At 47.7% G+C, this 15,802-nt stretch overlaps 1 protein-coding gene across 5 annotated transcripts in view; it reads right to left on the bottom strand.

Annotated features, from left to right (window-relative positions):
* OLFM2 (olfactomedin 2) overlaps nt 1-15,802 on the bottom strand; it is a 129,969-nt gene that overhangs the window by 59,509 nt on the left and 54,658 nt on the right. For all 5 annotated transcript variants that reach the window (XM_018558404.1, XM_018558403.1, XM_018558406.1 and 2 more), the window contains one exon: nt 2,768-2,920. In XM_018558404.1, the coding sequence (XP_018413906.1) occupies nt 2,768-2,920 (153 nt within the window). The remainder of the gene's footprint in view (nt 1-2,767; nt 2,921-15,802) is intronic.

Here is a 15,802-nt window from a genome sequence, read left to right as displayed (position 1 = left end):
TCCCTTTTAGATTGTAAGCCCTCAGGGGCAGGGCCCTCCCTATTAGATTGTAAGCCCTCAGGGGCAGGGCCCTCCCTATTAGATTGTAAGCCCTCAGGGGCAGGGCCCTCCTTACCATCCTGTCTTGAATTGTATTGTGATTGTAATATATTCCTTATATTGTACAGCTCTGTGCAAACTGTTGGCGCTATATAAATCCCGTATAATAATAATAATAATAATGGCTGAATCCACAGAATTGCACTGAGAAGGGAGGAGAGAGCAGGATACTTCCTCCAGCAGCTATTGGCAGGCGTAACATTGCAGTCACTCCTCTCAATCAACACAGAAAGCCAGAGAACTGAGCTCGGCACACAGAGCGCTGATACGATGAACAAAAAGCATCAGGCCGAGGGAAATCTTCTGGCAACAGCTTCCTGAGCGGCTCTCAGTCATCAATCGGCCAAATGACAAGAGGCGCAAAGGAAACTCATGCTGGAAGGTATGTCACAATCCGTGTCCACAAGGGGCACCCACCTTTCCTCTAGCCAATAAGGAACCATTGCACACTTGGTGTGGTACACTTACTTAAGCGCACAGAAATCTGTCCCTAACAAGCAAGAAATCAATTGGTTGTGTTTGCCCCCCCAGGCCAAATGTCGCAGTCCTCCCGTGTCATACACATATACAGGTGACATCTTAAAACAATTTCACCACCAAGCTACTATTTCACTCCCTTGTTATCTCTCGCCTTGACCTCTGCAGCTCCCTTCCATTGGCCTACCTCTACATAGTCTGTCCCCCTTTCAGTCTTTAATGAATGCTGCTGCCAGACGTATTCACTTTACCAATCGCTCAGTGGTCACCAACTGTCTATGCCAATCCCTCCACAGGCTTCCATCCCCTGACCCTCGATGCCAATCCCTCCACTGGCTTCCATCCCCACACCTCTCTGCTAATATCTCCACTGGCTTCCATCCCCATCCCTTCTCTGCCAATCCCTCCACTGGCTTCCATCCCCACACCCCCCTGCCAATCCCTCCACTGGCTTCCATCCTTTTTCCCACCCCTCTCTGCCAATCCCTCCACTGGCTTCTATCCCCCACCCCTCTCTGCTAATATCTCACACTGGCTTCCATCCCCATCCCTTCTCTGCCAATCCCTCCACAGGCTTCCATCCCCTGACCCTCTCTGCCAATCCTTCCACTGGCTTCCATCCCCTGCACCTCTCTGCCAATCCCTCCACTGGCTTCCATAGCTATCTCTTCTCTGCCAATCCCGTTCACTGGCATCAGTCTCCATCCCTTCTCTGCTAATCCCTCCACTGGCATCAGTCTCCATCCCTTCTCTGCTAATCCCTCCACTGGCTTCCATCCCCTCTCTGCTAATTTGCTTCTGCTCCCTCAACAAAAAATTTTTTCAACAAACCGATAACAACATGCAAAGCCATCCACAACTCTGCTCCGAGCGACATCACCGACCGCGTCTCAAAATGTCACCCAAATTGTACTCCTCGCTCCTCTCAGGACCTCCTGCTTTCTAGTGAAGTCATCACCTTCTCAAATGAGCACCTGCAGGCCTTCTCTAGAGCTTCCTTCATCCTCTGGAACTTCCTACTCCAACCTTTCCAGCTATTTCCAACTCTGTCCACCTCTAGGCAATCCCTGAAAACTCATCTCTTCCTCCAGGCCTTCTCTAGAGCCTCCTAGTCAATCCCTGAAAACTCATCTCTTCCTCCAGGCCTTCTCTAGAGCCTCCTAGACAATCCCTGAAAACTCATCTCTTCCTCCAGGCCTTCTCTAGAGCCTCCTAGGCAATCCCTGAAAACTCATCTCTTCCTCTAGGTCTTCTCTACAGCCTCCTTCATCCTCTGGAACTTCTTACTCCAACCTGTCCAGCTATTTCCTACTCTGTCCTCCTTTAGGCGATCCCTGGAAACCCATCTCTTCAAAGAAGCCTATCCCACCTCCACCCAACAACTAAACTTTTACTTACTCCATCAACTCATTCTGTCACAGTTATTACCTTTTGTATCACTTGCCCCCTTCCTTTTAGATTTTAGTAGCAGGACCCTCCTGCCCATCTTGTCTTTTACATTAATGCCCCTCCCCTATTTTATCCAGGTCCTCCTGTAATGTTATATGTTAATGTTTTGTTGGCACTTTATAGATCCTATAATAATATGAATCTGTATTTTAAATTCCTGGTAGTCCATGAATCAATGTTCTCAATCTAATTTGGAGTCAAAGACTTGTGGTAGTTCCAGCACTGCGTCGGGAGAATGGGGACATATGGCCAACAAAAGTATTATTATCTCATCCTCTAACAGTACAACAGCCAAAATGCGTGATGGTGCCACCTTGTCCACAGAAACCCAACTCAATACAACCGCATCCCTCTCAATCAGTCCCCTTCCTGGAAGAGCCCATCGCTTTCTAAGAGCTACAAATCATAACGTCTCCAGCAAAACAAATATTATACTGGAGGAAAATAAAGAATCGCTGAGAAGAACATTCAGATCCTGACATCTCATTCATCCAAACTATTCAAAACAACAATTAGGAAGTGGAAGAGGACAGAAAGAGCAAGCCTTGGCACTCAGCCAGGCTCCAATGTCGGCAAAAGACGTCAACTAAAGAGCTTTTAGAGCTGTGAAGTTCACATTGCTGGAGTCCTTGTTTCTTCCGTGAAAGCTCACAGAAGTGTTTTCCGTTCTGTTTATGATTGCAAACACTCTACAAAGTCTAGACCTTAATCCCAGATAATGCGGCTGCTCATTTCAAAGTACCTGAAAGCTTTTAGCATTAATACTTCTCTGGCTGTCTGTGGCCCTCAGCTTGGTGTCCAGGACTTTCATTAAGGACTCGGTGTTGCGCACATACTGCAGATCTCGAAATGTTCGTAGGTCAAGGACCTCCATAGACTGGGAGATGTTCTGCACCTGTAAAGGAAACAAACAGTCAGCTCCTTCATACATACAGTGTTTCCTTGGAAGAAAAGATGGCGGTTTAACCTCCCATTAAGATTTTAGACATTTGTTGCTATCTATCTATCTATCTATCGTGAGATCTGGTGGACTTCACACATATGGTGAGCACTTAAGGAACAGCCTTTTATTTCTTCCGTAACAGAAATCAAAGTTTCAACAATAACAAGGTCCGCTTGTATTTCAGCAAAACCGCATGTATGACAATCTCACCAACTCAAGTGTCAGGAACCAGATCTGAACCCAGGGCCTCTGCTGTAGCTGGCAGTGGTTCTACCTGCTGAGCCACCTTAGAACCTTGGATAGCTCCTTGCCTGATCTCCTATGTGATCCTCAGGTAAACCTAGTTTCTGCTGAACTCTGAACTCCTAGCTCCTCCCTTGAATTTCCTATTTTAGCCCCGCCTCTGCACTTCCTGTTTGCCAGATTATTGTGCTCCTGCCAATATCTTCCTTCCAGCGCCTTCTGTGATACAATCCACTCATACTGCTACCCGTGTACACACCTTTGGCTGCTGATTCACCGACTACTCTCACCGTCTTCTGCTTCATACCTGATACCTTTGGCTCCTGACCTCGGCTTGTTCTCTGACTACGCTTCTGCCTGCTCCTATACTACCACCGTCTGCTTGTGTACCGAACCCGGCCTGTTATACCATGAATTGCCTGCTGCTTCAGCTACTGGACTCTGAGCCTGATCCCGGATCGTGACATCCAAGTTGTTGCACAGACTCCCTCTGTCCCAGTCCCTGGACATTAGGGTTTTTCTTAACAGAGCCACAGTCCACCTCTCGTGGGACTCTTAAACACATCCCTTGTGTGCACAGGTGTGCAATCATCAGGTGCTGGCCACTACTAAACCACAGACCCAGGAATGGAGATATCATCACTTCCAATTTTCTTAGAAATCTCCCGGTTCCAGGATCCCATGCCAAATCCAGAAAACCTGGGAAGAGCCGCAAAGTCAGCTCTTTCCCAGTACAGGAACTTGCCTCCTGGAACTGTTCAGCCCTTCTGGCTGAGAGTCCTGGGTGACTAAAACCCCCCCGTTCTACCGTGGGATTCCCACACAATACCACACTATGTAATCATCAATGTTTCCATTCAAATATACTGTATATATATTTCTGTATGTGGCAAGCTTTTTCCAGTGTGCAAACAAAAGAGCAAAAGTCTGTATGTTGACCCAAGCCCTCCGGAGCTTCATACTCTACTCTGTGTATTTCACAAGAGCTTTACATCTCATTAGCCCATGAAGTGTTCATTCCATGTACCGTGCACCGTGCCGCCTCTCACTTATTAACACAGCAAAGCCAGCGGACTTTTCAATAGTGAATTCTGACAAAAGCTTCAATATAAAAGAATAATAATACACACATACTGTACGTTTACTGAGTGCTGCAAAATGGTAAGCGAGCCATCGTGGTTGTGCCCCTGTAATGGCCAATAGAATATGTCTTGTTCTATGAAGAAATCTCAGCAATCCCAATTATTTGACTACAACATTATTATTATATTTATATGGCGCCAACAATTTGCGCAGCACTTTACAAAATGGAGGAGACAGTACAGTTACGATACAATAGAGTTTCAGTACAATAGGGTTAGGAGGGCTCTGCTCGTGAGAGCTTACAATCTAGTGGGAGGGTTGAGTGATACACAAGGTAATAATTGTTTAGATTGAGTTATTGGAGGAAGTAAAAGGCAGTTATGTTGAGATGAGATCGGCTTCCCTGAAGAGATGGGTTTTTAAGGATCGACTAAAGGTGGGCAGTGTAGGAGATAGGCAGACAGATTGCGGTAAGGAGTTCCACAGGATGGGGGGTGCTCTGGAGAAGTCCTGGAGGCGAGCGAGGGAGGAGGTAATTAGAGAGAGCAGGAGGTGTTGAGAGGAGCGGAGAGGATGGTTTGGGTGATACTTTGAGATGAGGTCAGTGATGTAGGTTGGGGCGGAGTTGTGGATGGCTTTGTATGTTGTTGTTAGTGTTAGAATGCTTGACAGGTGAAATCTCACGAACACTAAACACCTGTACATTCAAGTATTGGGTACTATAGACCAGTGCTCCCCAACCTTTTTATCTCCGCGGACCGGTCAACGTTTGATAATTTTACCGTGGCCCGCTGAGAGGGGGACGTTGATTGTTTATATTTTAGATTGTTTTGATTTAATAATTTTAATTTAATTGTATTTAAAAATGCCTTCAAAATAAAATAAAATACAGTTACACCAAAAAATGAAAGCGTTGGAATTCTTCACCTATTCCACCACCGAAAAACTGGGCGAGGTTACGTTAAAATGTGTGACCACGTCACTGGTCACACATTCTAACGTAGTCTCAAACTTTGATAGATCACATGCCTACCTGTAATCATTTAATCAGAGAAATAGATTATAATAGGGAACATTACAGTGTAATATTCCCCATTATAATCCACGTCTAATGACATGATGTAAGACACCCTTCCCCCGCTCAGACTCACCCTTCCAGGAGCAGCAGCCATGTGTTGATGTGTGCACTCACTGCAGGGGGCGGGGCGTGTGACTCACCTCCCCTCCCGCCGCCTGTTACTATAGACGCGGCCGGGAGGGGAGGGGAGTCACAGGACCCGCCCCCTCACTGTGAAGCCCGTCGGCAGTGCGGGGCCCCGGTGTTCGAACACCGGGACCGTGCACTGCCATATATTGCATGACCGGACCGCACTGAGACTGTGCGGCCCGGGGGTTGGGGAACACTGCTTTAGTGCACCTAACGAATCCCTTAAAGTGACCCTGCCGCTACAGCATACAAGTTAGATGAAGCCATACTTGTAAAAAGAAGTAAATACTTACCTTTTCTGTAGCCCATGCAGAGCTGTGGGGTACCCAGGAGATCAGCACCGCCTGATGTGATGGTTCACCTGCAGACTTCAGAGGAAGATTTCTCTGGATCAGAGCGGCGTTCATCACCACGGGCACCGGGAACATCTTCCCTTTACTCGCACAGCCACAGAAAATATTACCAGTACAAAGTTCCAAACTCTTTCCGTGGCTGGGAGATAACGGGCTTTAGTTCCATTTCCCAAATCATTTTCTAATGAAATTAACCTCGGCTTAATTAAATTAGAAATGTTTTTACTGGATATTAATTGTTTAATTAAGCCGCGGTTAATTTAGGTGGAGAATATCTTGGGAAACATCGGGCAGATCATTATGTCCCCGGCGGGACAGAAACAATTGCTGACTCTGCAGACGTTCTCCGATCCGTATTTGTGGAGCTGGGAGGGTTTAGGTGCATGGTGGTTTATCTGTAAATACATTCCTCACCGCTGCAGTTTATCTTAGGGCTGCACAATGTCTCATTCATTCTTATTTGGCTATAAAACATTTCCTGCACTGCAATGTGCACTACGATTGTGGACAACGGACCATCGCACCTACATGAGCTTGTAGGACATGTTGTTCCAGAACCCACTCTTTGAGGCTATACCGGCCTGCACTCTTCTGTAAAGACTTTTTACGAGACTGGTCTGTGGGAATTTGTGCCGCAGGGCTAATCTGTTACCTGTGCTGCAGCAGGCTTGCATTCATTTTTACCTCTTTGCTGCTGTGGGTCTGCTGGCACCTGTGGTGCTCTGCTCTTGCTGCACAGAACTAGCAGTTATGAGTGTTGCCCGCCTCACCTGATACTTAATATACCTTGTAGGGATACACAGATACCGATGCTAGTATCAGTATCGGTGCCGATGCCGAGTATTTGAGCGAGTACTTGTACTCGCCCACATGCTCCGATGCCTGGCCCGATACTTGAGCTTCTGGTATCAGGAAGCCGGGCAGCGAGTCCTGACACACGGCCCGGTTTCCTGATTGGCCAGAAAGCCGGCTCCATGCTTTCTCGTCACCTGGTGCAGATTAGCAGGGAAGCCGTCTCCATGCTCCCTCGTCACTAGGTGACGAGCAAGCATGGAGCCGTGAGCCGTGACAGGATCGAGAGGCGAGCGAACTCGGTATGTGTTCGCTCACCTCCCGATCTACTGAGCCGCCCTGTAACAGTCTCATTGTCACAGGTCGGCTAGAACTATGAGGTGAGTGAAAAGCACCCCCCTCATAGTTCTCCTTTAATGGGACTTCCGGTATCGGTAGCCGTATTCAGTATCGGCGAGTACCGAAAAAAATATATCTGTACTCGTACTCAATACAGGAAAATCGGTATCAGTGCATCCCTAATACCTTGCTTCTTGTTACTTCCTGCCCAGCCTGCTTTGCTTGAGCAACACTTCTCCGAGCTCCCATCTTTGCCTTTGCTCCTGACTTGCTTTTCCCTGGATTGGCTCTTGGCTTGTTCTCCTGAATATCTTTGTCTGCTGCCAGCCCTGACCTTCGGCCCGGTTCCCAGATCTCTGTTTTCTCTCCTGCCCTCTTACTTTGCCAGCGCTGACTGGAACGCAGCAACGTTCTCCGTCTCCTGTTTGTACGGGTACTCTTTACACTCGAGCGGGTTGAACCCAGGAGTCGCAAGCTGGGGTCAGCACGCAGCTAAGCCCAAACTTCCGTGAGGGGGGTCCCTGGCAGAATACTGACTAGCCCTACGACCCCATGCTCTGGAGGATCCCACGTTGCCTGCTTGCTTCTGGGCTCACATCCCTGGAACTGTGACAGGTACTGATCTTGGATAAAGAGACCTGGCTCACAATCAGCGTTCCATTGAAACCCAAAGGTGTTCATTAGGGTTGAGGTCAGGGCTCTGTTTAGAACACTTGAGTTCCTCCACCAAACTGGTCACCCCATGTCTTTATGGAGCTGGCTTAGTACACAGGGGACAGTCATGGTGGAAAGGAAAATAGCCTTCACCAAACTGTGACCACAAGGCTGGAAGCGCCCAATTGTCTAAAATACCTTCATATGCTGTAGCATTAACTGTATCCTTCACTAGAAAGCCCCTGACATACAGTATTTTTGGCCATAAATTGTAGGTGTAATGGTCCACAAACCTTTGCCCATATAGTGTGAATGATAGCCATAGAAGTCCAAAGTGATGCAATGGGGACCCATCAGCACTTTGGTCCTATATACCGAAATAAGAAGATTGCCACTGCAGACTTTTGCTTCTGGAAATTATTTTTGTAATGCTAACCCAGCAACTTTAACAATTTCCGAGCCACTGACAGGCAGCTTCTTTTTTTTTTTTACATCAATAGTCTTGACTTTCCTTTGACTTCCCTTACCACAGTGGCTCAAGAGGTATTGAAGACAAAACAACCAGACTCGGAGTGCGTCTGAAAGTTAAAAATGAATTCTGCTCATTCCAGACACAGGGGGACTCCTGGGAGCACAGTTACTGCATGAATATACACTACAATTTTGGCAGCTAAGAATGTAACTCAATACTCAAAGACTACACTGGAATAATAACACATCCTGAGATGTCTGTGAAGGTTCTCATTTATCTGAGTCATGATATAGCTAGCAGCAGATAACCACATTCATTAAGCTAAGGGAACATTCCTAAAAGACATTGAGATTGATTCATTAAAGCAGTAGAGAATGTTCTGTCTTTGCAAAGGAATTTTTACTTTGCTTATTGAATGTGGTGAACATTCAGTCTACAGAGAATAACCAATCACATGCTAAGTGAACAGCTGATACTCCTTTAGCAAATAATTTTTTAGCTTGTCCCAGGACTCCCTTGTGGCCTCAGTTGGTTCCCGGGCTCTCTTATGGCCTCAGTTGGTTCCTGGGCTCTTTCATGGTCTTAGTTGGTCCCAGGGCTCTCTCATGGCCCTAGCTGGTTCTACGACTCTCTCATGGCTTTAGTTGGTCCTGAGTCTCGCCCATGGCCTTAGTTAGTTCCAGGGCTCTCTCATGGCCTTAGTTGGTCCTGAGGACTCTCTCATGGCCTTATGGGGTCCCATGGCTCTCTCATGGCCTTATGGGGTCCCAAGGCTCTCTCATGGCCTTAGTTGGTTCCAGGGTTCTCTCATGGCCTTAGTTGGTCCCAGCACTCTCTCATGGCCCTGGCTATTTCTACGGCTCTCTCATGGCCTTAGTTGGTCCTGAGGGTTCTCTCATGGCCTTAATTGGTCCCAAGGCTCTCTCATGGCCTTAGTTGGTCCTGAGTCTTTCTCATAACCTTAGTTGGTCCCAAGGCTCTCTCATGGCCTTAAATGGTTCCAGGGCTTTCTCATGGTCTTAGATGATCACAAGGGCTCTCTCATGGTCTTAGTTGGTCCTGAGTGCTCTCTCATGGCCTTAGTTGGTCCTGAGTGCTTTCTCATGGCCTTAGTTGGTCCTGAGTGCTCTCTCATGGCCTTAGTTGGTCCTGAAGCTCTCTCAGTGCCTTAGTTGGTCCCAAGGCTCTCTCATTGGTCTTAGTTGGTTGCAAAGCTCTCTCATGGTCTTAGTTGGTCCTGAAGGCTCTGATGGCCTTAGTTGGCCCCAGGACTCCTCATGGCCTTAGTTGGTTTCAGAGCTCTCTCGTGGCCTTAGTTGGTCCTGAGGGCTCTCTCATGGCCTTAGTTGGTCCTGAGTGTTCTCTCATGGCCTTAGTTGGTCCCGAAGCTCTCTCAGGGCCTTAGTTGGTCCCAAGGCTCTCTCATTGGTCTTAGTTGGTTGCAAAGCTCTCTCATGGTCTTAGTTGGTCCTGAAGGCTCTGATGGCCTTAGTTGGCCCCAGGACTCCTCATGGCCTTAGTTGGTTTCAGAGCTCTCTCGTGGCCTTAGTTGGTCCTGAGGGCTCTCTCATGGCCTTAGTTGGTTCCAAGGCTCTCTCATGGGCTTAGTTAGCTCTGGTGCTCTCTCATAGTCTCAGTTGGTCCCAATGCTCTCATGTCCTTAGTTGGTCCTGGGTCAGTTGGCTCCAACAAGAAACAACCCAGCTGATCTGCACTTGGATCTCATGGGTCAAAAGGAGCTTTCAAAAATTCACTACAGCACTGGAAGTGTGGCTATTGCCCTTTTTCCTACAGAAAGCTTGCACTCCAAAAAAAAAGCGGGATCTTCTGTCCTGTGAGTGACTGCCTGCAGGAGCTATGTTGGATCACACTTTTAATACAGCAAAGGTTGGAAATCCAACTCCCTTTGATGTCATTGGCCTACAAAATTGTATAGGAGGAAGATGCCTAAGTTTTCTTGGAAAATAGTCTAACCCTATGATGTATTCACTCATTAGTTACCTAGTAAGTGATCATCTTGATGACTTTTTGCCAGTTCGCTGATATGCTCAATATTTGCTCAGAGAGTAATGGAATCCCATTGGGACAGCACTCTCTTATGGCCCTGGCTATTTCTACGGCTCTCTCATGGCCTTAGTTGGTCCCAAGGCTCTCTCATGGCCTTATTTGGTCCTGAGTCTCTCTCATAACCTTAGTTGGTCCCAAGGCTCTCTCATGGCCTTAAATGGGACAAAGTATGACAGAAATAATTGCTGTGGTACTTTATACTCCTCCAGGAGAAACTCCTCAATTATAAATGTAACAAATCCTAAAAATTCCATTTTGGGACTTTTTTGTGCCAAAAAATATTTTTTTTCCATAAGCTCTTTGGCCAAGAAATCCTAAAAACCAAAGATGTCTCATCAGATGTCACGGCTACTAGATGGAGCCAGGGAGCACAGGCAATGCCTATGCTCCTTGGCGCTACCTAGTGGTGGTAATGATGTGTGAAGGGAATTCACCATTACAATACCTGTTAGGTTTATAGTGCCTTACCAAAGATGTCTCATCAGATGTCACAGACAGAGTAATGGAATCCGCGGCATTGAATCAATGGAAGACCAGATTTGCCTTTCCTCTTTCATCTCTGCTCCTTTGTTACATTGAAGTTGGTGGACATTATAATTTGTATTCATCCATGATATCATGAAAAAGGTGCTGCCTTCCAATAGACATACGTATAGGGGAAGAAGATGATGTTCAGATCACATAGGTTGCTATCAGCTAAACACTTCTTATGTAAAGTATAAAAGTGCTGAAGCTGGAGCCGTCACTGGGATGTGTAGGTGTTTAGAGTGAGACAGGTTTTTGCGTAGTTAGAGAAGTTGAACATGTATTGTTTTCCTATCAAACCGATTAGAAGATATCCAACAAAAGTCACCTAACCATTTCCTAGCTAGCGAGAAATCACCTGTCTGCTGGAGTGGAACCCAATGGCAAGGAACAGCACCAGAGTGAAAGTCCAGGATAAGGTACAAAATAGGATGATCCAAAAATGTGTCATCAGAGTATAGTCCAGGTCAAGGCAGGTAGCAGGTATCATAAACTGGAAGTCAAGTCAGGGGTCGATAACCAGGAGATCCAAATAGCGGAAATAGCGGTGAAGGTAGGCAGGAAACAGGAAGTGAGGCTTCATAGCTGCTTTGGGTACGGCAGAATAACTCAGCAACAAGTCTTGGCTCTGGCTGGAATTTAAACCCAGCATGGACCAGAAACGCCCCCGTTGTCAGGGCAACAATGAAGTTACAGGTCCCTGTGGACCAATGGGATGGCGAGGAGAGAAGGTGTGCACACAAGGCCCTCCCCATTGATGATCAGCACCTGAGGTGACTAATAGGCCACGGCAACGTCATGTGAGCGCGCCCGCAACCAGCCGCCGCTGGGCACCAAATCACCCCAAGAAAGACCCTAAAATCCCCGCTGTGCCCGCCGGCACCCAGGTAAGGGGGTACCCCTGGTCCCACAACAAGTAGCATCTGCTAATAGAAAAGCAAGTTACTGGTAATGTTCTGATCAGATTTTGGAGACGTAGAGGACACTTTTAAAGTGGTGTGCTATGCAAACGTATAAACAGGCAACATGAAGGGTTAACTAGAGGTCTTCTGCCGTAGCGCAGTCCAGAATCACATCTCTTCAGTAAGTCTTCAGTATTTCGGTTCCTCTGAATGTGGTCCCCTACAACTGAATTATGCAAACGTGTGCAGGCACGGTGTCATTTGGCCAATTATGTGCTTGACTTGCAGATTAAAAAATAAGAGCCCTTCTCTCTTAACGTCTGAGAGTCATAGAGTGTATGCATCTGCTAGCAGTGGTGACATAGCAATTCATTATGTCTTTTGGGGATAACCTAGGAGGTCAGGTTTCCAGATAAATGAATGGCAGTTCTGAATGTTCTTGATTTTCTTTGCAACAGCAAAAAGTTTCCCGGCACACTCACCAGCCAGCATGCAAAAAAACTTGTCTCACCGCTAAGGTTAAAATCAGAGGTTTGGATACACGTCTTCTGGCAGAATATGTGAAAGCCGCTTAGCCGCGCCAAGGCACCTCTATATAGTGCGGTCCTAACTCTAAACTATGAGAGTCTCCATCTTGGAGCACATGGGGGCAGAAGATAAAATTGGGTGCAGGTTTGACAGGAGGAATCCCAACCTCCCTTAAAGGCACAGGGATGCACAAAGGCCCCCGCACATCACAACGGCAGCTGAGACCCCACATGCGTCACTGCACCCAATCAGTCAAGCAAAACAAATGGCAAACGCGCTCATCAATTTGTAACCAGCTCTAAACAGGGTACACATGGAAGGGCTTTATACAGTACAACATTTGATTGATTTGGTGCAGTGACGCATGGGGGGTCTCAGCTGATAGATTGGCAGGTTGGGGTAGGGAATTACAAAGGATGGGAGAGACTCTAGAGAAATCCTGGAGGTGAGCATGGAAGGAGTTGACGAGGGAACTAGAGAGCAGGAGGTCTTGGGAAGAGCGGAGGGGGCGGTTAGGGTGATACTTTGAGACAAGGTTAGAGATATAGCCGGGGGCGGAGTTGTGGATGACTTTGTAAGTGGTTGTAAATATTGTTCACTTTATCCTTTGGTGATTGGAAGCCAGTGGAGGGATTGGCAGAGGGGGGTGGGGGATGGAAGCCAATGGAGGGATTGGCAGAGGGGGGCAGGGGATGGAAGCCAGTGCAAGGATTGGCAGAGGAGGGTTGCAGTGCAAGCAGTGAAGGGATTGGCAGAGGGGGTGGGAGATGGAAGCCAGTGGAGGGATTGCAGACATTGGGCGGTTGGCTAGGTGAATGAGTCTGGCAGCTGCATTCATGATAAACTGAAGGGGGGAGGAGCCTGTGTAGAGGAAGGCCAATGAGGAGGCAGTTGCATTATTCGAGACAAGAGATTACAAGTGAGTGGATGAGAAGCTTTGCGGTGTCGTTGGTGAGGAAGGGGCACATTTTGGAGATGTTACAAAGTTGAAGGCGGCAGGTTTTGGAGAGTGATTGGATGAGGATGTAGTATTATGTCTGCTGCTAAGTGACAGGTCCTCTTTATCTCATCAGATCTGAGCTTCATCTCTTCTGTACATTTCCTTAAGCATTTATCTGCCCCAAGAATGACTTGTATTGTAACATGCCCATTGGCCACCATTATATCCACATCAAGCGTGAGCACTTGTATCTCCGTCTTTGTTGCACGGATCTCGCACTGGCCGGAGAATTCACCGATCTGCTTCCAATATGAACAAAAGAAAAAAACAATCCAAGCCGTTATAATGGCCGCATCTTTTTTCCTGCGCGGCCATTACCGGCCTCTGTCCATGACCCCCGTGCTATGTGTCTCTGCTCAGCAGAGTCAGGTCCATTGTCTGAAGCAGCAATTATTTCTATACGTGATGGACCTGAAATCCGCGAGCTGCTTAAACATTGATTAAATCTCCTCCGGCATCGGAAACACGACCTGAATTATACATTAGGATATGCAGAGAGAAGGTTCCTTATTATAAAGGACTTCTCAATCACAAATCACATATTTTATTTTGTTACATTTCCTTCATCTATCGTAAGAATTGCACCGATACCACTTTTTTAAGACCGAGTACCGATACTTTTGATCAAGTACTCGCCGATACCAATTACCGATACTTTTTCTTAAATGGACCAGGTCACATTTTTTCTAACGCAATACAAACTAATGATTTTAGGTCACTTTCTTAATATTATGATTCATGAGATGACGAGGGAGCATGTTACTGGCTTCCCGGCCAATCAGAATGCCGGGCGCTGCGTCATTACACGGCACCCGGCTTCCGGATTGGCTAGCTTTCTGACCAATCGGGAAGCCGGGCAGCACGTCATTACACGCTACCCGGCTTCCTGATTTGCCGGGAAGTCGGCTCCATGCTCTCTCATCACAAGTGACGAGAGAGCATGGAGCAGTTTCCCGGGCCAATAAGGAAACCGGGCAGCGTGTAATGACAAGCTTCCCGGCTTCCTGATACAGGAAGTACTCGTGCTAGGCATCAGAGCATCCCTAGTAAGAATGTTTCAAAGTGTAACTAAACCCGAAAACAAAAAACGGAATATGTTGCAGCTTACCGGTCCTTGGATGTGGTGGCTGCTTTAGTTTTCCTTTGTTTAAAGTGACACTAAACTCCGGAGTTAAATCTTACAAATACATCCGAGTCCCTGAACTCTGAGCAACAATGTATCTGATTTGTGTATCACTCGGCTGTAGATCCTCCAATCATCTCTGACACTGCCCTTCCTCCACAACCAGGGTCCAGGGAGTCCCACTGACCACCAGGCTAAGGCAAGATGACATTTTTAAAATACAATTTTAAATGTTTTTTTTTTTTTTTTCTTTAATACTCACCTGATCTGATCCACCGACAAGCGCAGCGTCCCGGCTCTCACGCTGTCAGAATATGCATACAGAGCGTGCTGGTTACTATTTAAACCGGCACGCGGTGTGCAGCTTCTGAGAAGATACGCTATTAGCGTAGCGGGAGCGATGCAAAATGCGCAGCCGGCTTCCTCGCTACGCTAATAGCGTATCTCCTCAGGGGAGGAAAATGCCTTACCCTGAGATCTCGTGAGATTACAGATGAGATTTCCCAGCAATGCTCTGCCGGTGTCACCTTCCCAGGATGCAACGCTCGGGCACATTACATCGCTTATGCCCAAGAGAAGCAGGACTTGTGCCAGAGCAGCAGAGGGGACTTGTGCCAGAGCAGCAGAGGGGACTTGTGCCAGAGCAGCAGAGGGGACTTGTGGCAGAGCAGCAGAGGGGACTTGTGGCAGAGCAGCAGAGGGGACTTGTGGCAGAGCAGCAGAGGGGACTTGTGACTACTTGCCAGAGCAGCAGAGGGGACTTGTGACTACTTGGCAGAGCAGCAGAGGGAACTTGTGACTACTTGCCAGAGCAGCAGAGGGAACTTGTGACTACTTGCCAGAGCAGCAGAGGGGACTTGTGCCAGAGCAGCAGAGGGGACTTGTGCCAGAGCAGCAGAGGGGACTTGTGCCAGAGCAGCAGAGGGGACTTGTGCCAGAGCAGCAGAGGGGACTTGTGCCAGAGCAGCAGAGGGGACTTGTGCCAGAGCAGCAGAGGGGACTTGTGCCAGAGCAGCACAGGGGACTTGTGCCAGAGCAGCAGAGGGGACTTGTGCCAGAGCAGCAGAGGGGACTTGTGACTACTTGCCAGAGCAGCAGAGGGGACTTGTGACTACTTGCCAGAGCAGCAGAGGGGGCTTGTGACTACTTGCCAGAGCAGCAGAGGGGACTTGTGACTACTTGCCAGAGCAGCAGAGGGGACTTCTGATTTCTTGCTCATCTCTGGGGAAAAGGAACATCAGATCATATGGACAAAGTAGAACATTATTATACCAGCCTAACGTATCTGTGGCGCGTTGATCGCCCGGCTCCCAGCTGGGATCTCCCGTCATCCCAGGAGACAGGAAGCCATGGTAGAGGTCTCTTGGCTTATGAGGAGACAAGTTTCATACGAAGGGATATACGTTATAAGCTGGCCTTTGTTCTCCAGCATTGGAAGGATCAAGCTGGTAGACGCCATCAAAATGCTTTGTTAAAGTGACGCCTTCCTACCACTGTGCAGGTCTAATGCTTGTCATCTGTAGACAGAGAACGGCACCCACACACA

Source organism: Nanorana parkeri, unplaced genomic scaffold, assembly GCF_000935625.1.
Source record: "Nanorana parkeri isolate BGI_ZX_2015 unplaced genomic scaffold, ASM93562v1 scaffold337, whole genome shotgun sequence".
Classification (NCBI taxonomy): domain Eukaryota; kingdom Metazoa; phylum Chordata; class Amphibia; order Anura; family Dicroglossidae; genus Nanorana; species Nanorana parkeri.
This window is presented reverse-complemented; position numbering and strand designations above follow the sequence as displayed.